General features: G+C 41.5%; 1 protein-coding gene across 1 annotated transcript in view; it reads right to left on the bottom strand.

Moving 5' to 3' along the window:
• Positions 1 to 20,631: 20,631 nt before the first annotated feature.
• Positions 20,632 to 26,319, bottom strand: part of LOC310942805 (B-cell lymphoma/leukemia 11B-like) — a gene marked incomplete at both ends in the record, with an annotated part of 36,961 nt that continues 31,273 nt past the window's right edge. Inside the window, one exon of the mRNA XM_083908245.1 lies at positions 20,632 to 22,637. Coding sequence (XP_083764371.1) covers positions 20,632 to 22,637 — 2,006 coding nt within the window. The remainder of the gene's footprint in view (positions 22,638 to 26,319) is intronic.

Genomic DNA, 26,319 nt, shown 5'->3' on the forward strand with positions numbered 1-26,319 from the left:
GTAGAGAAGCCGCTAGAACATTGCTCAAGCTCAGGCAAGGTAGGCGTTACAGACTACACCATAGACAGACATACACCTTCGCCGCTGAAAGTGTGTGGAACCCTGCTGCCCTATCAGACGCATTTTTTCAAGGACTTTCTGATACTGTGAAAGATCAGCTGATTTCCACCGATCTCCCAGAAGATCTGGATTCTCTCATCGCGCTCGCAGTAAAAATTGACAAGCGACTCACTGAGCGGGACCAGGAGCCGGGACGCCTTCGGGCTCGTTCGTCGCCTCCCCGGGGATGGAGGCTGTCTGCTCTTCCTCCTCAGGAACCCATGCAACTGGGCCATGCCCATCTCTCCGCTGAGTAGTGCCTTCTTAGACAGAGAGCTGGAAGGGGCTTTTACTGTGGTAAACTGGGGCACTTGGTGAGCCCCTGTCATGTCAAGGGGGGCGGAACTAAGCAGAACCAAGAAACGACTCACAGTGGGTTGTAGCCTCGTGATCAATAACCCAGCCCTGCACCAGCCTCAGGTAAAGATTATTTCTGACTCTGATTCCAAGCTTATTCCTGTGTTCATTGACTATGGAGCTGATGCCATCATTATGGATTCTTCACTCGTCATGAGCGTCGGTTTGAGAGTGTTCGAGCTCCCACACCCCCTTGAGGTGAGAGCTGTAGCCGCCAGCTCCTTGGGTAGAATTACCCACCTCACCCAGTCAGTGACATTAGTTTTCCCGGACTCCCACATAGAGAAGCTAAGTTTTCACATTCTGGACTCTGGCTCATCAGGCTATTTTAGGGCGGCCGTGGATGGAAAATCACAATTCCAATTTTGACTGGATGAGTCGGAAAATAACCTCCTGGGGGCCAAAATGTGCCAACATCTGTCTGCCAAAACCCCACAGCACATTACCTATTTCCTGTTACACTAACCCTGACCTCACCAACGTTCCACCATGCATTCCGCCATGCTACCACGACTTAGCCAAAGTTTTTGTAAAATAAAAGCTACCTCCTTGCCACCTCACCTTCCTTATGACTGACATAGGGCGATAGGCGGGATAAACCCTGGACAGTTCGCCAGTCCTGAATATAAGCTGAATGTAATTATGACATTGGTGATCGTGAGCTGCTGGCAGTTAAGGTGGCCCTGGAGGAGTGGAGACACTGGCTGGAGGGAGCTTCTCAGCCGTTTCAGGTCTGAACTGATCATAAGAATCTTGAATTCCCAAAATCAGCTAAGAGGCTAAATGCTAGACAAGCCAGATGGGCTATTTTTTTCAGCCGCTATAACTTTACTCTCTCATATCGATCCGGTTCAAAGAATCTCAAATATCTCTTGAATATTCACCCATGACTGAGTAAATTCGGAACCCAAGGCGATCCTTCCCGCAACATGTTTCATATCAGCTCTTTCATGGGAGATAGATGGTAAAGTTAAAGCGGCGGCCGAAGGTGTCACTATTCCCCCAGATTGTCCAGGGGGAGGTGATTCTTTGGGCCCACACCAATAAGACTGTTTGTCATCCTGGTATTAAAAGACTTTATTCGTTTTGCAACAACGTTTTTGGTGTCTTAAAATGGTCAACGGCTTATCTGACTATGTCAGTGCCTGCTCTGTTTGTGCCGCTAACAAGGTCTCTCACCAGAAACCCGAAGGGTGCCCTCAACGCCCCACATCTCCATGGACTTTGTCACAGGACTTCCCCCTTCATATGGTAGCACAGTGGTCTTGACGGTGGTGGGCAGATTTTCTAAGATGGTTCACTTTATTCCCCTGCACAAGCTTCCCCCCGCCAAAGAAACAGTGCAGGTCATGTTGAATAACATTTTTACAATACATGGTTTCCCCAGAGACATTGTTTCGGACCCAGGACCTCAATTCGTCTCACACTTCTGGAGGGAGTTCTGCTGTCTACTTGGGGCCACAGTCAGCCTTTCACCAGTGATGCTAGTAAACTTGATTTCAGAGCACCGTATGGCTTCTATCCCAGCCATCCCAGTATCCTCTTCATAGTGTCGGACACAAGGCTTACGAGAAGCTGCTTCCACGAATGAAAACCACAAAACGATAGTCGATTGTCGAGTTAGTTTCCTTTTGGTTGGAACAGATCCTTCCCATTGCTAAAACTATCCCGTGTGTTATTATTGTCAGCTCTCGCTCTCGATGGCTTCTTGGGCAATCAAGATGGCTACCAACATGTGACGAGAACGTAGTGACGTCAAGCCAAGCTCACCTCTATCTACTAACCCTTGGGCTTCCTGTATACCACAATGTATAATATGCATCCCAGATTACATGTAGGACCAGGGATCGATTGTAACGCTAGGTTTTATTTATTTTAATTGATGTTTTAATTTACTCGCCACATAATTAATTGTAATTCTGTAAATCCTCCTAAAACGTCCTTTAACCACAATGACAAACACCTCACAGCATCTCTCCCTCCCTGACTGATCTCAATGTGTGGACTTCATAAAAAGATGGACAGATAGATATCTGGCCCTGTGGTCCGGGAGGTAATTACTAATGTTACCACATCTCCTTGGGGAGGGAAGATGCAGTGCCTCAGCCATCACTGCTGTTTGGAGCAGGGCCAGTTATTTCCTGTGGAATCAGGCAGCATTAACCTCCTGGATGTAGATCCATTCGGTTGTAAATTAGCAACTAATTAGAAGGCACTTGGCATTTTTCAGAGCCACTGCAGAAGAAAAACACATTAACAAAAGCCACCGTGAATGCAGTTTGTCATTTTATTGTGGGTATCGCGTGTTCTTTTCTTTATTATTTCTTTCAGGTGCGATATAAAGTATACAGGGCATTAATATATATTACATATGTTATAGCTGCAGACTAAAATGACAGATACATTAAAGATGGCCATTCTACTAAAATTATGCACAGGCAGAAAAAAGCAACAAATCAAGAGTAATGGGGCATCGTGGGTCAGTGGAAGATTGTGATCTTTAAACTGGAAGGTCAAGGGTTAGATTCCTGCATGTTGATGTGTCCAAGACACCTAACCCCACATTGTTCCTGATGGCTGTGCTGGCAGCTTGTGAATGGGTACGAGGATGTGTGATAGGAAAAATACACTCCACGTGTTGTATGAATGTTTGAGTAAAGACATGAAAAGTGCAATATAATTACAGACCATTTAATGTCTGTACAGTCTACACATTATGTACAATAAGAGGGGTTACTGGTAACACACAAATGTCGCAAAGGTCTTGAAATGGTTCCAATTCCTTGGAAAAGCTCAGTTATTCTGTATCTGTTGTGTGTTTTGTGGATTGTCTGTCCTTTTATGACTCTATAAAGTATTTTGGCCGTTTGTTTCTGTGTTGCAGAGGCCACATGCAGACCCCCAGTCAATATCATGTGGCCCACCACTTACTTTCAGGTTATACAAAAGCTTGCCCGTGACCTCCTTCCCAAGTAAATAAGTAGCATAAACAAACATTTATACTCAGCTATATTTGTGACGTTATTACATTTAACATTAAATTTTATGTAAGCTTGTGAAGTATTTTACTTGCTATACCCGCTTCCACAACCCCCCTCTGTTCTGTCAGCGGCTGCGGCTGGTTCTGCTCGGCGCGGGCTGCGGCGGCAGTTCAGATGACACAGAGGTGTGTCTTTTAGTCTCTTTCTAATCTAAGACTCGCAGCAGTGTTTTGATTTTGAGTGTAGTAACTGTTTTTGGCCGCATTGTTACAGATGGCGCCTTTAAGTTATAACCTGGTACCAGGCACTTACATTTGCATAAGTGTTGTTTTTGTTTATTTTATTAGTTTTTGACGACAGAGTCATGTCGTTGCTCTGAAAATAAAATGTTAATATGTGAAGCCAGATCTTTATTTTCTTGTCAGTCATCATGAATACTGTTCCTCTTTGTCAAAAGAGTAAACCTGGTGCTATGTCTATTTCCTAACAGTAGGTGGCCTCCAGGCCTCATGATTTGGCTCATTAGTTCCCACCGTCATTGTTTATGGGGGACACATTAGCCTAACGCAACTATGGAGCCGCTGATGAATCCATTCCGCAATGACGCCACAAAGCCATGAGTGACTTTTCGACACTAGAGTGACTATAGCACATCAATACACTTGTTATTTTGGTTATGACGGGTGTACTATAATTTCCCTCAAAATACGATCATTTTATGTCTCTGGTACAATAATCCTACATTTCTCAACTGGCAACACTGACTTTATTTTCACTTGTCCGACCTCCTGACCAGACTAATAGTTCATTTGTCCCAAGGTCAAAAAAGATTCAGTAATATTAAAGTGTTTTAAAGACTCTGATATTGATGCATCACAATCTGACATTTTAAAAAAATGGTTTTCAAATGGGACTGGCGAACTGTCCAGGGTGTATCCCGCCTATCGCCCTATGTCAGCTGAGATAGGCACAGTGACCCCCCGGTGGAGGATAAAGTGGTAGATAATGGATGGATGGATGGTTTTCAAATGTCATCAACATGCGAACTGGAGGATCTGTAACTGAACCCCAACCCCTCCATTAGAACACTCATTCACTCCTTTTTACCAAAGTCTTTTTCAACGGCTGGTATATGATTTGAAAATAAAGGTTATAAGCTTGAAAGTGGAATAATGTTTGACCAAAAATTGCTATGATAACTGGCATTATGGCTGTCTGGAGTTTCAAGACCATCATTTTGCATGGATAATGCAGATACCTGGTGGGCCAATCAAGATGCATTATCTCTTTAAGTTTCTACAAAATCGGACTGGTGTCACTTTCTCTCTGGCCTTTCAGAGTTTTAAAATTTTGACCTTTAATTCAGAGACACCCCACCGAGCCAATCAGCAATGTCAGAGCTGACGAGCTGCAAAATATACCATCAGTTGTGGTTTTTTGTTAAAGTGTAAGCAGCCTTGGCCTCTCACCATTTGTGCTCAGATGCTTGACATTTAATCAGAGCGCCCTCATTAGGTCCATTAGTGTAATTTTTAAAATGCAGTTTCATGTCAAACCCACACAGCCTTTTCAAACTTTCCGGAAACTTATTTTTTAAAGAGTATAACTAAAGGTTGCTGAGGCTAACTCCTGATAAGCGATATAAGTCACCGCAAATAAATAAGTAATCTATGAATCGATGATGCCTACAATGAGTGGTGGGTGCTCCCTCACTGTTGATGGATCCCACATACCGATCATCGTCTTCATTCAGCGGCGCTCGGGGAGCAGGGCACTTCAGCCGCGGACTGGTTGGGGATCGAACTGGCTACCCTCCGGTCTCAAGCTTGACCACTAGGCCACATCCCTACTCACAGCAGCAACAGTGGTTGAGCCTGTTGAGCCCTCACGTACATGTTGCAGAGGAGGGCAGAGATGTACGTGAGGGTCTGATGCATCTCTTGTTGTGTAATGGTAAAATGTTTTGTTATCATTGACACTGTTATTCACAACATTGTTAAAAGTTTGTACTTTCTGCAGAAATGTCTCCTTTTGTTTGTATAGGCTGCCACAATTAACCTATATAGCACCATTATGTCTGGAAATTGAAGTGTTCAATGTCATAAAATAAGGAAACATTTCAATAAGACAAGACTTTTTCTTGACCATCTCAACATATTTTAAGACCTTATCACCACTTCAAGCGTGTCAGGCTTTACACAGAGGAACCAAGCACAGGCAATGTTTCAGAATTTTAAAAAAGCATGATCTATTTAACAGGATGGTCAAACAAAACTAGTCAGAACACAGGCAAGCAGACAGGTCACAGATTAAAAAGGCAGTCAGGAAAAAACAGGCAGGCAGATAAATAAATAAATAAAAAAACACATGGAATCAGGACAGGGCAAGAAATGACCACACGGGAAGCAAGACAAAGACCCGAGGGACAATCTGACAAAGATACGCTGGAAATGGCTTAAGTAGGGAGGAAGGTGAGTGGAGAACAGAAATCAGGTGTGGCAAATCAGATGCAGGTGAACCGGACGAGGCTCATCAAGAAAACAGGAAGGGAGGGGGAGTGAGCAGAGACACAAGGGCCCTTTCTCAATACCCAAGTATGCCAGTACATACTTGCATACTTGAGAAATACATACTTGAGAAGTACTACTGGAGTACATACTCGCCAAGTATGGGAGAACACGAGTACGATCTCTTCAATTGGAACAGCAGTGTACTTCCTTGTTCTACTGGTTGAATGGCGGGTGGTGCTAAGCACTTAAGCCTCATTACCGCAACCTACAGTGTTGATGAATGAACATATAAAATACTTTTATATACATTATATTATAGTGTCCATTAAATACATATACAATGACAGTGCGAATCTAAAATTTAAAATTAGAATAAATTAAACATTAATATTATACATATATATTGGGACATCGATACAATTCTCTTCTTTTTGGCTCTATACACCACTACAATGTATTAAAAATGAAACAAACACGATGTGCTTTAATTGCACACTTTCAGCTTTAAGTTGAGGGTATTTACATCCAAATCAAGTGAACGGTGTAGGAATTACAACACTTTCTATATGTGCCTCCCACTTTTTAGGGGATCAAAAGTAATGGGACAATTGACTGAAAAGCTACTAATGGACAGGTGTGGGCTTTTGCCTCATTATGGTGAATTGTTTTGTATTTATATAGCGCTTTTCCCATCTTGATGACCACTCAAAGCTGCTGTACACTACTACAGTTTGCATTCACACGCTGCCGGCACAGCTGTCAGGAGCAACGTGTGGTTAAGTGTCTTGCCCAAGGACACATCGGCTTGTAGACTAGCTTGGAATCTGTTGCTGTTAACTCTCAATATGAGATGCAAGGAGCTGTCACTGTCAGTGAAGCAAGCCATCATTAGGCTGAAAAATCAAAACAAACCCATCAGAGAAATAGCAAAAACAGTGTGGCCAAATCAACTGTTTGGAACATTCTTAAAAAGAATGCACCGGTGAGCTCAGCAACACCAAAAGACCTAGAAAGCCACGGAAGCAAGTCACTGGACAGTTCTGTGCTCGCGATACAACGTGAGCTGTGAACGTGATTCACGTCCTCCATGCTCGCTGCTGAGCTCAACTGAACTAAGAAAGGAACGAATCAGTTCATGAGGTGATTCCAGTCAGTTAATTCACTCAAAAGATCAGTTCTTTCGAACTGATCGTTTGTGATGAACACAACACTACTCCCGCCGTGCCCCAGTCAGACTCTGACCGGAACGCACAATCGCAGACCCACAGATCATTCGGTCATAGCCAATCGCCCTCACATACACACACACAACTCCAAAACACAGACAGGCAGCAAAGACCAACCCGAGGCTGCCGGGCTCCAGCAAGTTGGACAGCACATTGTTTCGGCGGTTTCGGTCAATTATGAGTGGGTATTTTGTAGCCGACCTCCCATCAACTTTTTTTCTTAATTTATGATAAATTCATTTAAAAAAAATCTCCCCAGCTCCTTTGAAAACAAATGCACATTGCCAGGGTGGCTGTCAGCGGTGAGGAAAATGTGGTAGACTGGATGGATGGGTGTTTACGGTGGTGTTGTAACGATATGTACTCCGAAACTGTAGGTAGAGCTTCGTTGATGAAAAAGGTAAAAAAGTGACCTGAGAAAGTTGTATGGACTGGTTTGAATCTATCTTGTTAAAATTAAAACTTAGGTGCTACAGTTTTAACACAAAGTAAGTGAAATTTAGCTTTTTGATTTGTGTCATATTGCTTTTACACTTGGCTTTTTTCGCTCATGTCTTATTGTTTTTCATAGTATGACCTACATAACATTGGATTAGATTGGATGTCAAATTGTCCCTGGGTAAGTCACCTAATATTTCCTCAACAATGGATACGCTGTGTGAATGGGTGCCAATGAGTGAACAGCAAAACTGTGTGAAATGCTTTGAGAGGTCTTCTTTTTCTTTCGACTTCTCCCTTTAGGGGTTGCCACTGTGAATCATCTGCCTCCATCTTGCCCTGTGCCTTGCATCCTCTTCTGTCAAACCAACTGTCCTTCACAACATCCATGATCCTTCTTTGTGAGGTCATTAAGGTTAGATAAGTAGCTGCAGACTATTTACCATTCAGTCACATGCAGAACCTGCTTTGACGCCACCTGCCTCTTCCTTAAAGGCTTAATTTATATATTCATGGCCATTTTGTGAAATAGAGGCAGTGAAACACGGCTGGAGCTGAGTGATAATGGTGCTGATACTGTCACTCACGCTTCACGTCTCTCTTACTGTCTCTTGTGGCCCATAATCAGTTTTTTCCCCCTGTAACCTCCTCTCTATTTCAAAGCAAAAAAAGACTGCCTTTAGTGGTCAGATCTGTATGATCCTATCTTCTGTCTTTCATTGGGTTTAATGTAAGCAGATTCCCAATCAGCCAGGATGAATTAAATCAAGGCAAAAGGGGGAGGAGCAACAAACTAGGGCACTTTTTCCCATTGACTGCTGCAGGCCAGGAGATTAGAGGACGGGGGGTGGGGTGGGGATGAAGATGAAGAAGAAGCCTTTCATTCAGGCTGCTACACTAAATCACACATGCATTCATCACCTTCACCTCCATTTGTCTATCCCCTCAGCACAAACTCCTCTCCGATACAGAAATGCAAATTTCCCTCCTCCTTCCCTATTCACTTTTTTCTTTCTTTTCTTTTTTAATTATTTCTACCATATGGACGCCAGAAAGAAACGGGAGGGGGTTGAGTGTTTCTACAAATAAGCATGACTACTGGTTGATTTATCCTCAAACTTTTCCCTCCCTCCCTCCCTCCCTCCATCTCCTCATCCCTTCCACCACCAACACCCGGTGACGGCTCTCCTTCCTCTTCTCCTCTCTCTCCCATTTCCAAGCTTAACTTCATTGTCTCAAGCCCCACTCTGCTTTCATCTTAAGACAAAGATTTATGTAAATCTTTCAGGGGCCCCAGCGTTAATGCGGAGCGCCGTGTGAGAAATAGCATCCTTAAATCGTGGCATTGTTGTTGAAAATGACAAGGCAGGCCCGTAAATCCTACAATGCGATCATCCAAATGTGTCATAATGCTGTGTGTAGGCAGGCGAATCTGAATATCAAAAAAGAGCGCATGCACTTCTTACACGGTGCCCTCAGTACTTCCACAGCTAACATACTACTCCACTCTATCTCTCCGTCTTTTCACATAGTCTCTTTTTTTGAAGAAGTCACAGAGAATCAAACGCAAAAGTGTCACAATCAGAAGTTTGTCGCAGCGTAAAACCATCACATTTATCTTCGCTTAATAACAGAAAAGGCTCAATCAAACATATCCCAGAGTTAAATCACCACGTGTATGGAGCTATTAGCTAACAATCACTTCCTTCATTGAGAATTAGTGCTGCTTCCTCTGCATTCGGGCATCAAACCGAGCAGAAATGTGATGTTAGGATTCATTTGCTGCAGGAAAGTACAACAGTGACCCAGGAGATGATAGAAGCATCTTAGGGAAAGAGCCATGAAACGAGCATGTCAATCCATTGGATGGGGACAAGGCTGGTGAAAGATAATAATTATTAACCGTATCGGATGACTCCTCTCTGATTGGCTGTGAAACATCATGCCTGGACCCAGTACTATCCTCCCAGCTGTACCTCCATACACTGTCACCTCTTTCATACTAAAGCTACATCCATACTACAATGTTTTCACATAAGGAAGTAGCCAAAGTGGATTATTTTCTTATTAGTTGACTATGGGCACGGTCTACTCCTTATTTTCAATAAACCAGCCCGGCAATTTCCGGTAAGCTATCAGCCAATGATGCAGAGATGTTCTACACTCTGTATTTAGCATTTTCAGTCATGTTGAATCTAGGGCTAATTACTAAAAACGACTGAAAGACAATCTTAACATGTTTTATTTGCTAACATCATCTGAAAATAGTCAAGTTTCCCATTAACAATAACCAGAATAAAAGGAGCTGACATGTTAGTGGAAGTTGTGACGCTCTCTACATATAAGGTGCTTTTCCATACTCCATACTCGGCTAGACCTAACTCTTATTATGCATAGTAACTGTTACCTGGTGGGTTCTTTTGGTACCTGCTTTGGCAAGGTTCTAAGAGAGTTGAGCCGATACTAAAATGTGATGTCAACAGACTGCTGGTCACTGATTGGTCAGAGAGTGTTGTCAAGAGTCATAAGCACAATGTCCGTCACAAGAATCATGCCACATGGATTTTAACTCTGTCTTTTGGATAAAGAGTGCTCAGTGACCTAGCACCTATGTCACAGTTTTATGCAACATTTTGTCACTGCCCTGACCCGCTTCTGATTCCATTAACACTATTGGGTTTTAGTTTTCTATTAAATAACAGTTCTGCTGGTGACTGGCCATTTTTCAGAGGAACATCTCTAATTCCCAAATGGCTCTCCTGTATCTTTTGGTGGTAGCCAGAGCCATTTTTCCCATATTTCATTTGAGACTGAGCAACTCATTTTGACCAAGTTCACATGTACAGCTTGCCTCAGCAGTGGTAAGAATGACCTGCCCTCACCTTTGCTGCACTTGCCATGGCCATCGGAACCGTGGACCCACATCCAGGTGGACATATGCAACAAACTCTATGACATCCCTCAGCACCAATGCTTCCTCCTGATGCTCTACGACCTTCACTCCAAATGGCCTGAAGTGCTGCCCGTCGGGTCAGGTCACCACCAAGGTGGTGACTGACTTCCTTTCCTCCTTGTTTGCCCGCTGGGGTGTGCCTGACACCAGGACTTCACTGCCTTTGTGGGAGGGAGAGGGATCACACAGACCCTAAAGAACCACTAACCCTCAGAGCAGGAAGGAAGATGTAGAAGTAAAGTGTGCTACAAGGATTCACGGTTAACGACTAGTCACCGGAAATGATAAAAACGTAGAACAAATAACAGCAAAGAACAATTTGCGTGGATTGCAGGTTTAAGCTGTTGTCTTTTAACCTGTGGAAATGAGATATGAGTCCCCCTCCTCACCTGACCCCTCTTCTCTTTCTCCTTCACCCCCCACCTTCCCTCCGCCTCTCTCCTTCATTCCTCTGCACTTCAGTCAGGAAGGAGCCCTGCAGGGGGAGTTTGTCGAGGGAGAACAGCAGCATTGATCTTGAAGGCTTAAGACTCTACTCTACCTGTCAACAGTGTGGCTTTGGTGCTGACGACCAGCGGCTTAAGTCATTTGAAGTTGCTTTTTTTTTAATGAGGAGGGGAGGAGGTACAGTAAACGCTGACAGCCACTCATAATTCCATACCTCTGAATAACCAGGGGTGTCTGTCTAACTAAATCCAACCCCCCTCCCTTCACCTCTCTGTCACACATACACACACATAAAAGGTATTGGAAATAAAGGCAGGTTGCAGGGCTGATAACAAAGCTTTGGTGGCAGAGAGAAGAAAATCCTTGACCTGTCATTATATGCTCTGAATCAAGTAAATCATGACATGTTCCTCTATGCTATTCAGTCATAATTTGTGGTCATTTTTTATATTATACCATATTACTGAACATTGTGGAGCTGAGAAAAAAAGATGTAAACCAGAGCTGCAATTATCTCATATATTTAATAGAGTACTTTAAGAGAGTGTCTTCCTGTTGTACTCGTAGGTCATAGTTTCATAGTTGTTTTAGATATTTCATAAAGCAACAGATAACATAAAAACCTGATAACATTATCAGTGTGTTTGCACATTTTGGCATGTTTCTCATCCTTCATATCCAGCCTTTTTCCATTCAAATGATTAGGGGAAATCTTCAAATCCTCTTGCTCATTTTTGAAATGATACTACTGTGGGCCACTTCCAGCTACATAGATACTTCATGTGAACTTTAATCCAGCCTACCAGACTAACTAGTCAGCTGTCATTCAGCTTTTTCATATCTTTTATGGTTTGTGTCTTTCTATGACGTTAGTTTTATGTTCATTTTAGCTTTTCTAACACTTTATCCTGGGTGCAGTTGCTGAACAACACCCTCTTCTACTTCTACTACTTCCTTTATTCTACTACTACTTCAAGTACATCCTCATTTACTGCTACTACTTCATCATATACTACAGATCTACTTTATCTATAGATTGAGTTTAGATTTTGATTCTGCACTTTTACATTTTTCAACTTCCAGGTGTCATATTTTAGCACTTACAGTACTGTATTCATTCAGCTTTCAGCGGTCAGCATTCACATGCATTTTCAGGAAATACTTTTTATTGGAAATCCCTCAATATGCCATATATAGTTTGTACCCAAAGTCGTCACACTCCAAGGCCACACGGTTGGTGTCTTGGTTAGCACTGTTGCCAAGAAGACCCAGGTTCCTATTAGGGTTGGAACAAGGGCCTTTCTGCATGGAGTAGCTTCCTCCCACAGTCCAAAAACATGGGGATTTTCCTAATACCCATAATTTGTCAATATGGATTAGGTAAATTGGTCACTCTAAATTGACCATAGGTGTGAATGTGAGAGTCAATGGTTGTTGTCTCTATGTGACCCTGCAACGTGAATGGTTAACTGTCCAGGGTGTACCACGCCTAGCGCCGTATGTCAGCTTAGGCACAGCACACTCTGCGACCCTCAGGTGGAAGATAAAGCGGTATAGATAATGGATGGATGGAGAGAAACAAACATTTACATTTGTGACAGTCACTGTAGCTGTAACAATGATGTCATTACTGTATCACATGCTCCAGTGCTCAGAGATTTGTTTAGAGTGTTGTTTAACCTGCAATACAAATGGATGTGAATGTGATTTTTAATCTCTCCTCTAAGCAATGCTTCACTCCCTGCTCTCTCCCTCTCTCCCTCTCTTATTGGGTCTCATTACTTCGCTCTCACTTTCTTTCTCTTGGCTGGGATAATCCTCCCTGTAGGAGACTTCAAAGTGCAGGCCAACCAGGGAAAAGCCTTAATTACCCATTTGCCTTGAAACTCAAGCCAAATCACAACTCACCCCGGTCTGTCCGTCTCCGAACTACTGCCTCCCTCAGACTAATTGTGGGTCTGGATTTCCTCTTCTTCTATTTTTTCCCCTTTCTCCTCCTCTGTTATGAAAATGAAAGATGAAATTAAATCAAAATCAGAAAGAAAAATCTGGAGTGTGAGGCACGTGATGAGAGAGTTAGTGACCTTAAATTAAGAAGCTGATTTGCCTCCATGTGCCAATTCAACAATGAAGCGCTTTGATGATTCTTGGACATAGTGCAGCTTTCAATATTGATTTGACTATTTTTATTTTATTTATTTAAATGCATTCCACTAGATGTCCATTATATTACATGTATTGTATATTAGATTGTACCTTATAATTTAATACATTCTCTGTAATGCAGACAAACCTTTCTGGATATTGCCTTCATTATATAAACTGGAGTAATGTCGCATGAGGACAACCTTAACGCTTAACCGCGTCGCCTATGCCTGCATAAAGACTGAAAAACATGCGTCCGATACACATGCATACAGACACACGTAATAATGAATGGTGACGGGTGATAAGTGTCATGCCACGTGTGAACGCAGCGGACGCCTGTGCGCACGCTCGTCTCAATGTACGGACACCCAAATTTTCATTTTATCTAAATGATTATTGTACATGCACACTGTCCTGACAAAAAATAAATGGTGGCAGTATCGAGAGTTGGAGAGATGAGGATGGACAGTTCAGGAAATATTTTCCGGCTGAGACGGGAGAGTCCGCTCATGCACTATTCAGCTACCAAACCATTCTTTGAGTGATGTTATGTGCTCCCAGGGAGTCCCTCCACCCGGCTGCCCCATCCGCTCACATACCTTTTTTGATGACATTTTCTAGTTATGAGTTATACTGTAGGCGTACACCATGGATGTATTATATGAACTGGATAGAGCACTGCCCCTTTGCTTCCGTTCATTCCTATGAAGCTGCTCACCCAGCGCATATGCCAAAAAAGTTTTGGACTTCCGCGTTTATTTCTTATATTTTTTATGGGGCCAATAGAGCATGCACAGTAGTGTCCCTACCAAAATGCCTCTCGGCTATGTGAACGAGCCGTCCGCGTTATCAACTTGCCTAACCCTGATTGAAAGTTTACATACCCTGGTGATTTGAACTGCACACAATTTGTCACAAACGGGTTTGAATGGCTATTATTAGTTATGGCTATTATTATTATCATTATTAATGTTATTATTATTAATAAATTAGTCGGTGGGTATAAAAGGTCAATGAGTTTCTGGACTTCTGACAGAGCCTTGTATCTTTCATCCAGTGCTGCACTGACATTTCTTGGATTCTAAGTCATGGGGAAAGTGAAGGTTCTGGAGTGGCCATCTCAGTCTCCGAACCTCAATATCATTAAGCCACTCTGGAGAGACCTCAAACATGTAGTTCATGCAAGACAGCAAGACAATTTGCAGCAACCGGAAGCTTTTTGCCAGGAAGAACAGCAGCTTTACTATCTGAGAAGAGAAAGAGCCTCATCCACAACTACCACAAACCGGATGAGGCTCATCAAGAGAACGGGGCAGGGAGGAGAGATAGCAGGTGTGGGAGAAACACAAAATAAAATGGAGAGAGAGACACAAAAGGAGACAAACAAGACAAAGGCATGACAGACTTCTCTGTCCCCATGGCGTAAATTACTACATTACAGGCATAATTTTATCACTTCCATAATAAAAAAAAAAACATAATTATCACAATAATTACAATATCTTGCAAAGGGATTTAAACGTTGTTACAACGTTGCTGTGTGGCAGCATGTAAGCATGTGTGGCATGTGACTGTTAAATTATTGTGGGGAAATGATCTGATCCCTATGTGCACACACGACACTTGACAGACAAAGTAAAATTCCCAAGCTGCAAGTTCATATCAATATCTAGCGATTACTTTCTCACCAATAACAGTGGGCCACCTTTGCAAGGAATGCCAGGGCTGGTTTTTTTGTGCCAGTCCAGCTCTGATTGAAAGTTATGCTGCGTTCCAGTGCAACTCCAAAAGAGAGGACAACTGAGCTGCACTCTCCTCCCAGTTCTCCATTCTCCTCATATGTGGATGTAGATGAAAAAACTGAAGCTGTCGCTGTAAATACTATACTTCCAGTGAAAGGTGCAGATAGAGTTCACACCAGCGATGAACAGTTCCGGAGTTCACTTGCAACCGGTCTGAGACCACACCTTTTTTCGGTTGCTTAGCTCATGGGTGCTCATGTGTTCTAAGTAAAAAATATATATAGATATACTAACTTCCTATTCAGTATTTAAATAACATAAATCTAAGGTGGTGACTGTCTGAAAACAGACTAAGAACAGTTGCCTCTGATTTGATGTGACAAGCAAATAAGAAAGTAAACCAGATGTTGATTAATGTTTAATTATTAATGATGAAAACCAGGTTAAAGATTCTTATGATGTGATTTGTTTAATAAAAAGTCTGGTTAATCGCAATGTGTGTGTGCTGAGGCCTGAATAGATTGACCTACTGAGTCATTAAAAATGTGACCAAAAAAGGAAGTGTTAACTGACATTAACCGACGTGTCAGGTGGCTAATACTACCAGGTAAAGGGGTGAAAGGGGAGAACAGAGTATTCTAGGAAATGCTTTTCTGAACAACTTTGTAACAATTTCTTCAAATGTTGTGCAAGATTGTCCTAAATTAAATCAAATACATGAATGATAAAATGAGAGCGTAGAACAAGACAGGAAGTTCAGGGTTTCCCCCAGAAAACCTGCTAAGCCCAGTGGTAGGGCCTCTCGGGCAGCCCACTGGCGGCCCACTGTGTTTTTAATGTTAAAAGTTGACATTTTGAAATAATGACTATTATTTGTTATTGTAAGACGTGTATTAACAATACTTAAACACAACTATATAGTCTTACAAAAAGACTAAAATAAATAATATTAACTGTTTTCACTTGAGTTAAGTAATCGGCCGGTGAATCTTAAAACAAGCCATGCAATGCTGGTCACATTTAAAAGTAAAAAAATCAACAACAAAAAAAAGTAGTAGTGCCCCTTCATTTGGTGCAGACAGACTGTCTTTTTTTTCTGTGCACCGCTACTGCCCTGTTCTCTTCTCCCTCTCCTGTGCCGTGTGCCGCTCCTGTGCCAAGTGCTTCTCCGTTTCCAAGCGGGCTCTCCTTATCCAACGCAGACTGGATCATTTCTCTATGCGCAGCTTTATCCCCACATACAAATAATGATCTTTATGGCGAGGATCGAGAACAGTCGGGATGAAGTGCAGGTGATCCGAGTAGATCTTAGTAAAACGTGGCGACAGACTCACTTTTCATTGTTTTCACTCGGTTGTCTCAATCTTTTGTGTAGAAGACACTTTAGTGCTGTAATTCAGGGAATGACAGATGCATCAGATGAGCTGATCTCTTAAGTTAGCTGCTCAAAGAGAGATAAGGTTTTCTGGTGTGAGCTGAATGTCGCGGGGAGTTCATAAGTTTCGAGACTTTCCAGCATTTAATAGGTGCTGTTCCACAGTGTACTCTCTGTGTTTTGGCCACCAAATGGTTTGTGCATCCCTAAATATAACATATTTATTGGACAAAAACTATATAACCTTAATAATGATGTATTTGATAGTGTGACTTGGCTTTCAATCGGCACCTGGACAAGGGGCGCTATAACTAACACAAACTTAATGCCATGAAAATAACCACATAATCACATGAAAATATTAATGAGATATTGTTGACTTAAGAAGACATAGATTTTAATAGGTAAGTCTTTATGCATCTATGTCATGTACATGATACAACCACACTTTAATTAACTGAAATATTATTTTATTATGAAAGTGGTTGTTGTACGTAATAATACGAATCCTGAACCCTCATGGTGCATGAACAAACATTTTCACATTTATGCCACAATCATGTCTTTTGTCAGTTCAGCTCTGTAAAAAATGAGACAAACAAGCAGAGGATGGAGAATTGTAACAGCTTGTATTTGTGCTCTGTTCTCATGCCGAGAAAATATCAATGGGGGAGGCATGTGCCTGAAAACTGACATGGAGGTCACAAAGTTCAAACAGAAGAATCAACCACCACACCCGCCCACCCACCCGCATCCCTAAACACAGGAATTCACTGCTAGTGCCTGTTAGAAATCACTAACAAATTAAAAAAGAAAAAAAAAGTATAGTCATAGAAAAATATGTACAACCAATGTAAACAAAACATCAACTCTTGTTTTTGTCACTCAAAGGCCATCAAACAGCCCCCCCCCACCCCTACCGCACAACACCCCCCCCCCTCCCCCCCAACTGTACAATGTGATTCAATACAACAGTACAAATTCATCAGGTTTGTGTTTATCCTGCCCAGTGCGAGGAAACATCAATCGAGGCAGCCCATATCTTGTCCCTGGAACGAAGTCACTGAGGTACTCAGAGTACCATATTCACAAAGGATGCACAAAGGCCTACAAGAAAAAAAAAAGAAAAGACAAGTGCCTTCACATGTATTTCAAACCAGCCATGAAGCAATTCATTCCAGGAGAAGGAAAATAGATACACAACTCAAGATTCTCCATGTGATTTTTCCAGAAAAAGACATTTCTGATATGACACCTCCATCCACCATCTATTGTTTAATGGAGTAGCATCGACCCACTTACCCACACGTCAAACTCCCACACCAAATCCAAGTGTGTTACAGCTCAGTCATTTTTTTAATTCATTTTTTTTATTATTTCATGACACCCAATTCAGAAGAAAAGTTACTTAAACTTAAGACTTTTACAATTACAGTGACAAAACAGTTTTAAGAGACCCACAATTCAAATTGGACTGCAAAATAAAAAAAAATAAAACGTTTTTTTTTAAAAAGAAACAATCTTTTTCTATTTTTGTAAAATGCCCAGGCATTCTCCAATATTACAAATACTGGTATATTTTTACAGTAAACAAGAAAAATGTCATATATATTCATATATATATATTTTTATGTATATATATACTTAAAAAACCCCGTCACCAAAATAAAAATAACAGAAAATGAGAAAGGAAAACAACACATAATGTCGCCAGCACGCCTTTCCGAGAAACTTTAGAAGTAGAAAATAAAAAGGGGGAAAAATATTTGTTCAAAACACACATACACACAAAATATTGTTTTACCCTTGTACTTGTTTCAATACTGTAAACTTATATTAAGACAGAGTGCACTAAAATATTTTTTTTCCTGATTTCTGCCCAGGTCTTCCTTGAATTTGTGTGGCTTTTGTTCACTCATGGTGTTTTTCTGCTGAGACTTTTGTGAAGAATTTGATATATATCTACCTCTCTATATATATGTATATATTTATATAAATGTTTGTTTGTGTCTTTATATGTACATATGCATACATATATACACACACAGACACGATAGTATTGAGTGCTGGGTATTCCAAAGTCTACAGCATTAGCAGCTCTCAGCATTGTTCCATTATTGACTGAATTCAATTATTGAGTTGAGATGTACACATTACGCATTAAAATTAATAAATGTTTTACTTTTTTGTTTGTTTAATTTGATGCTTCCTTAATCTGTTGCATTTCTCTGTGACAATCAATAGGAAGATTGTTTATTCAAGGCACACTCATGTCAAATTGAATGGTGGTACAGAAACTGTCCTGGATTCATTATTGTGATTATTAGAATTCTGATTTATTATTTATAGTGCCACTATTAGGGAAGCCAAGCCAAACAACCCTGGGCACTTCAGTGTCAGAAGATCCCAAGTTCTAGACCCTTTTCTGTTCAGGTTTCTGTGTGTGTCGTACAGAGAACCATAAAGTGCAGGTCTATTGTTATAAACTCATTAACATTAAATTAGATCTGATATTTATTGTTTTATTTTTTTTAAAGTGCCATTTGAAAGGAAACTGGGGTCATGATATTCAAATAGCATGGAGCGAGCTGGTGCTGCTTTAGTCCTACTTTCTCAGAACAAACATACATGTTTCCCATGTGTAATGGTGAACCTTTGAGCGACTCTTATTCCTACATAGGAGGCTTCATTAATCACATTATGCGAATCACTGTAACAATACAAAGAAAAAAAATGTACTACTAATGTTATGTTTTAACAAACTGTGATGAATGTCATGACAGAAACACATAGGGATGTTGATTCTTAAACAGGTTTGGATAATTAAATAAGATCCACTTTAAATGGCAGCTTCTGCCATTTATTCACATACACTTTACTATAGGTCTGCAATGATTAATCAATTACTAAATGAAATAATTAATCACTTACTAAATTAGTTTTCTACTGACTTTATAATAGATGCATTTTATAATTAAAGCAAGTTCTCTGATTCTTTCAGCTTCTTAATTGTGAATATTTTCTTTGCTTCATACAACAAATAAATCATTACAACTGAATCATAATTTTTGAGGTTTGAATAAGTAAATGGTCTGTCAATTTCTGATATTTTATGGACCAAACAATGACTCGAGAAAATAACAGCTGCATTAATCGATTATGAAAGTGATCATTAGTTGCAGCCCTACATTTAACCATCTTTTATCAATTTCATGTTCTACAGAAAGTAGGTGCTGTGACTTTTCTTTGAAATAAGAACAAAGTGTGGACATTAGGCAGATATGGTGGCGGTCGAGTCAAGATGACAACTGTCCCTTAAAGGATTTCAGAATGACATGGAAATGCCTCTGGATGAGGATAAACATAGAAAAGTAGTATAGCTCACCCTGAGATGTTCCTGTGCTAGCTCTCATGTCTCATTCTTTCATGTCTCTGTATTATGGATGGCTTCATGCTCAGTTTACTCCTAATAAATAATATAGCCTGGATCATATGGCTTCATGCAAAATATAATACATGGATGTTTGAATGTGGGTAAGGTGGTAGTAAGTCAAGGGTGTAGAAAGCAAAAAAAAAAGAAAGTGAGTTGTAGCGTTGTCAGGGCTTGGTACTATATACCAGTCAGCAGCTGCCTCATATAGAATCAGTATCTTCTGGCTTTTTATGGTCTTTTCATGAGGAAACCTGTTTGATTTTACATTTACTGTCAAATATGACACTCAGTGCTACATATCCAATTATATTGACATGTTTTAGAGTCAGTTCATGCTACAGTGCCAAAGGATTGTTGTCCGCATATCATCATAATCACATAAAATGAAAATGCAAATTCTAGCATTCTCAGTTATAAACGCAACTTTCAAAACTGAAGCTTGAATTCAGCTCCTCTTCAAGAAATCACATATAGCTTAATATACAATTTCCTACATGTTGCGGCCAAAAATGTTTACTTAAATGGACTTTTAACCTCTCAGGATAACATGTGGGGGTACTAAAAAAAAGACAGCAAGGCAAAGTCAAACTAAATAAAATAAAAGCCTAAATGAAAATGTACCTGCACATGCCAAAATACAAAATCCAATAAATACAGAAATTATTGCACAGTTAAAGGCTCCACATATGTTATAACTCAAGTGAGTGATTGTTTAAAAGGAACGCCAAATTAGGCAGTTTAGACAGCTTCAGTTGGTGTAAAGATCTCTGTTTTTTCTTTTTTTTCTCAGCTGGCAGTTTCTTAGGCAAAAACACAACAATCTACCCAAAAGTAACATTTCAGAAAAAGAGTATCCAGCTCCCCATTTGTTTATTTTTTTAAGTCAAAGTCTGGCGCAAAGTACAGAAATAGGGAACCTTCTTTAGGTTCTCTCTGTCTGTTCAATTTTGACCTCATTGGTCATCAAATGTTCTCCGTGCCACTTTTTCATGTGTTTTTCCAGAGTGCTGTACACGCTGAAGGGCATTTGGCAAATGTCACAGCGGTAGACCTCCTTACCATGCTGGCCATGTGTCTTCATGTGGCGTGTGAGCTTGGAGCTCTGCGCACAGGCATAGTTGCACAACTCGCACTTGTAGGGCCTTTCACCAGTATGACTGCGCCGGTGCACTGTCAGGTTGCTACAGTTTTTGAACACCTTACCGCAATATTCACAGGTGTCACACCTCTTGCTGTCCTTGGAGCTCGGTCGACCAGGGCCTGGGCCTCCACCCAGATGTGGTGTGCTGCCCCCACTTGCTGTGCCACTGCGGCCCGACAGGCCACCGTCCAGCAGATCACCCGGAGGTGTTGAGAATCGCAGGCTGTCGTTCTCTGACGAGTGCTCAGAGGAGGTGGCGAACGGAGATTGTCTGGAGTCAGTGAAACCTAGGAAAGGGTCTTTGATGAAGTGTCGTGAGGCAGCATAGCCCACCAACCACTGGGAGTAGACATTCTCAGAGGGAATGTGGGGTGCTGGGGGAATGTCCAAGTCTTTTTCAATCTTGATCCTCTTATTGGAAGAGTTGGACAGGCTGGGGCTGGTGATTGGGGTGGGCTTACGGGGGAAGAGGCCTGAGAAAGAGTCACCAGAGCCACAGTTTCGTCCATTAATGGTGGTCCTCTGTTCCTGCTGCTGGTGGTCCATTTCCCCAGCCACTGACTCTTCATCCCCAGTGTCCCGCAGTCCATCTGAGCCCTGCTTGGAGAAGGGCATTCTTTTACGATTGTCAACTATCAAACTATTGTACTGTTGTATAGAGTTGAGCCCCCCACCTTCTACCATCTTGTTAAGGGCATGATGTGATGATTTCTCCTCTGTCAGTTGTTTAGACCCATTTTCCCTGTTTCGGTAGAACTCAGATTCCATGCTGAAGTTGGATTCTGGTCGACTCTCATTTTCAAGTTCCTCTTCTTCTTCCTCCTCTTCCTCCTCCTCATTACCTTCGCCCTGGAAGTCCCCATCTCGATTCTTCATGCCCTCACCTGTGACATCACTGGTTCCTGGCTCTGGGGAGCTTGTAGTAGACAGTCCATCATCTGAGCGCCCTGTCAGGGATCCTGCCTTGTGCATGTGGGTCTTCATGTGGCGCTTCAGCTTGCTGGCCTGAGAGCAGGCATGGTCACACAGCTGGCACTTGTAAGGTTTTTCTCCAGTATGGCTACGCCGATGCACCACCAAGTTGCTCTGGAACTTGAAGGTCTTACCACAGAACTCACAGGACTTGACCTTGTTCTGTGTCTGGGGAGGGGTGGTGCTATTTGGGGGCATCGGCGGTAAGGGAGGGGTACTAAGAAAAGGAGATTTTGGTCCAGGTTGGAAGGGATTGGGGTTTAGTAGTCGGTGCATAGGGTTGGCCCTGCTGGGTGACAACGGTGGTGTGGTGCTGTTGTTGTTACCCGCTAACTCGCGTAACCGTCTGGAGAAGTCCATGGATTGGGACTCCATGGCCATTGGCGTTAGCCGCATCACCCTTTCAAAGGCACTAGGGTGCTGGGAGATGAGGCCCATTTCCTCTGCACTAAGGCGCTCCAGTCGGTGGGGGTCCAGGTGGTGGCGGGGTGGAGGGCTGACAAATGGAGGAGTGTTGGGAAGGCGATTCTCCACAAAGCCGGGGGGAGGCTCGCGGAGCAAAGGACCTGTCATCCTTAGAAGGTGGAAAGGATTGTTGTCACCGAGAAAGTTGGCGAGGGGGGACTGTGGTATGGAGTCGCTGCCCATGGGTGGAGGCATAGTGATGCGTGGGGTGAGGGCAGTGCTGGAGGGATTGGACTCCAGATAAATTCGAATTCCATGGGTGTTCTGGACATGCTGCAGCAGGAACCAGGCACTGGGGAAGGGCTGCTTACATGTGGTACATATGTAGCTGGAAGGCTCATCCCTACCACCTGCAACACACAAAGAAAAAGATTCATGAAATATTTCAGCTGAGGGCTGGCCTTAGAACAGGACTCAGATATGAAATAATGAGAAGTTTAACCTCATTAGGCCAAAGTTCACTCTGTGTGTGTGTGTATGTGCATGTATCTGTACCCACATGTTTAGGTGTGTGCATACATATCAAACTATATCATTTTTAAAAAGCTGGGAACCTCTCCAAGCTTAAATATATGTTGCTGTTTGTTAGCATAAACAGTTAAAAGTTTGTGAATTGTCTTTTCTGCAAACCATTGTGAAATTGCAGCTCAAAACTTTTTGTGCCTAAACCACATTCACAACCAGGAAATTGCAATGTCACTAAATGTATTTAAAAGAACCACACGTGGATAAAACACTCTGTTTCCCTTTAGATGTACTGTGACATTGATTCACAAAGGAAGAGTTCAGGTCAAATAGATACCATGTTTAATGTGTTATTCATAAATGACAGTTTAAAAAAAAAACAAAAAAAAACTGCCTAAATAACCTATATTATTCATTTAAACTCTTCTCACCCTCATGTGAGCCTATGTGTGTATGTGAAGGGGGATAGAAGTGGAACAGCTGTTCAGCTCCACAGTCCTGTAGACCCTTTTTGACTTAATTATAGGGGACAGCAACCCTAAGATCACCACTAACACAACACCGCGTGCACACATGCACACACACTCATGACAATAGGAGCTCCCCATGTCCCAGCTTTTGTCTATGCTTCTCTGTGTCTACGCTTTCACTCTTGTCTCACACAAACACCCAGACACTGAACCTTAAGACCCAGAAAACGACAAAAAAATTAAATATAATAATAAATCTCTGTTCACTCATTGACGTGTGAGTAACCTCAGCTGAACTTCTCATCTGCTGACAAAAGTCAAGCGGGCATCCGATGTTCATTTCTGAGGTGTGTGTGTGTGTGGGGGGGGGGGGTGTGTGCGTGTGTGTGCGTGTGCGTGTGCGTGTGCACATTTCTTTCTGGCCACAGTGGAAAGAGTGGGTCGTGGTATTTATTTTTGGGATGTGTGTGTGTGCGTGTGTGTGTGCCCCTCCTGGGGGAAGGGAGTCCAACGCAGATGGCAAATAAAGTATGCAGCCTGAGGCGAGAGCACATTATGCTAATTCTAATGTCAGCTGTACTTTAATATATGACTCTATTTAATCACCCCATTATTTCCTATTTCCATATGAAAAAAACACACAGGGACAGAGAGAGAGAGAGAGAGAGAGAGAGAGAGAGAGAGAGAGAGAGAGGACTGCTCATCACTGTATTTGGTAAGATGCAGAGACCCACGTTTTATGTGAGTGTTGTGTGTGTGTGGGGGGGGGGGGGGGGGGGTCTGCAGAGATACTTTCCTCTCTCGCTATCTATCTCTCTGTCTCACACACACACACCGACTCACAGTTTGAGTTATGCCTTCTAATGTATGTGCACTTACAGTCTGTGTGCATACATTGCTTATAGTATTAAGTCTATTACATATTTAGTCTGTATTAGGTTTTAGCATTAAGATTATTAATAAGATTAAAGTAGAGCCCCTATTCCATTGGTCAAAATAGCCCACTCACACCTGCTGAAATCTGAGCAATCTTCAAAGTACAATATAATATAATCCACATTTACTCCCACAGGGACCCTCAGATGTATTGTAGGAGAATCAGTTTGAAAAAAAATAGGATAATTTAAGCTTAGATTTTCATCTGTGTTTTAAATAACATTATAAATTATTTGTTTACCAATTCAAAATTATATTAGGTGTTACTGCTGGTCCCGACACGGTCAGTGTTTTTGCCAGAAAAGGTCCACAAGATTACACAATTTATATCGTGTTTTGGGTCACAGTATAGTTTTCCATCTGTGAAAAGTGGGTTCCCATATGGAAAGTTTGGGAAACAGTGGTTGGGTTATGGCAATGAGAAAGGAGTCCATCAAAAACATATTCCCACTATAACTCCACACCCTTGTGTACAGAATATGCCTGATGAGTGTAAAAAAAGTAAATAAAGTGTATGAAAACCATGAACACTGCTTACTGTACGTTGTTATATCACTTTTATTCATGTTATTTAAAAATGACATAAACTAAAAAGTTATCGGAACATTGCCAAATGTCAGTAGATGATGACATAATGTGCTAATTAGAATGTTAATGACATCAAGGCATTGTGTTTGCATCCTGCCTCCTGTCAGCCGGTTTCAGCCGTAATCTATGTTTTCTGTCCATCCTTCTGTCTGCGCGCACACATCTGAATGCATGGTCGTGTGTGGTCAGATAATGGAGCACATGTGAAGTGTAGTGACTAAAGTGCATCAAAATAAGACTAATTAATAATTCATTGAAAAACCAGTCAGAGATAAACCAACCTTTAGACATAAAACATACGTTTCATACATAATCCCCTTCTTACATATGATTTATGGCGATACATGTCATTTGTTGTCTCACAAATGATATACTCATTATTATTATTTTATGATTTTTAATTGACAAATTAAGTTGACTTGATTCAGTTAAAATAATTTCAATGTCATATCAACAATTATTTGGTTATAATGACCCTATTATTACTGTAAGAAATATATATTGGGCTAGAAATGATTTATTCCATTTCACATGTGGATATTTTATCATTTTTATTTTATTGTTTGTTATTTACCTGTTAATATAGATGGCCTATCCTAACTTATTATCATTATTATTATTGTTGTTATTTAAATTATACAATGTGTATGAATTTCTTATACTTGTTTTACGGCAAAAATTATTTATTGCATAGAATTATGTATTTATAATATTCTGTGACTTCACATTATGAACAAATTATTTCCCAACGTACCATTATAGTGTAGGAAGTACAGGAGTGTACAGTCACGAATGTATGTGGAAAATTAGTTATGGAGTGGAAAATTATTAGCTTGAGAGGACTTCATAAAAAACATGCAGGTGTTGACAGAGATAACTGACCTCTGACCTTCCTTAGTGAGACGATTCTCCCACACATATTGTCGCTCTCTCTCTCGTTCTGTTTCTGCAGCTTGTTTAAGCCTCTCTCTGTGTAGTGGAGTTAGTGTCAGTGGAGGTGCGGTCTGGCCCTTTGCCTGTGTTTTCTTTGGCTCACAGTTTCTCTCTCTCTCTCTCGCACACACACACACACACACTCCTCTCTTTCTCTCTTTTACACACTGCCAGCACAACCTGTTTGGACAAGTGTGAGTAAGAAAGAGAATGTGCTCTGGCGTGGATGATGAAAAACTGCATTATTTTTATTTTAAACCCCATAGATCTTTAGAAAAAGACTTGATAATTTTAGACGCATGTATTTGGACACAGTGTGTGAGAATCTGACATACTGTGTGCGTGCATGCGTGCGTGCATGCGTGTGCGCACATGCGAGCGCTCCAGCAGCAGCCATATGGATGAGAAACAATATACACACTCCTCATCCCTCGGTCACTCTCACGTCTGTGTGTGTCTCTCCCTCCCACCTCACTTTCACACAGTATAAAACTCTCATTACCGACTGATTCCAGTTTTCACTATGATTCAATTTGCCATAATTACTGTGGCTGTCACTAATAAAAGAGGGGGGCAGAGAGAGAGAGGGAACGGCTCGAAATCCGGTGCGAAGGTCAACTGGCAGTTAGCTGCGTTCATT

This window comes from Microchirus variegatus (assembly GCF_963457635.1).
Source record: "Microchirus variegatus genome assembly, chromosome: 21".
Lineage (NCBI taxonomy): Eukaryota > Metazoa > Chordata > Actinopteri > Pleuronectiformes > Soleidae > Microchirus > Microchirus variegatus.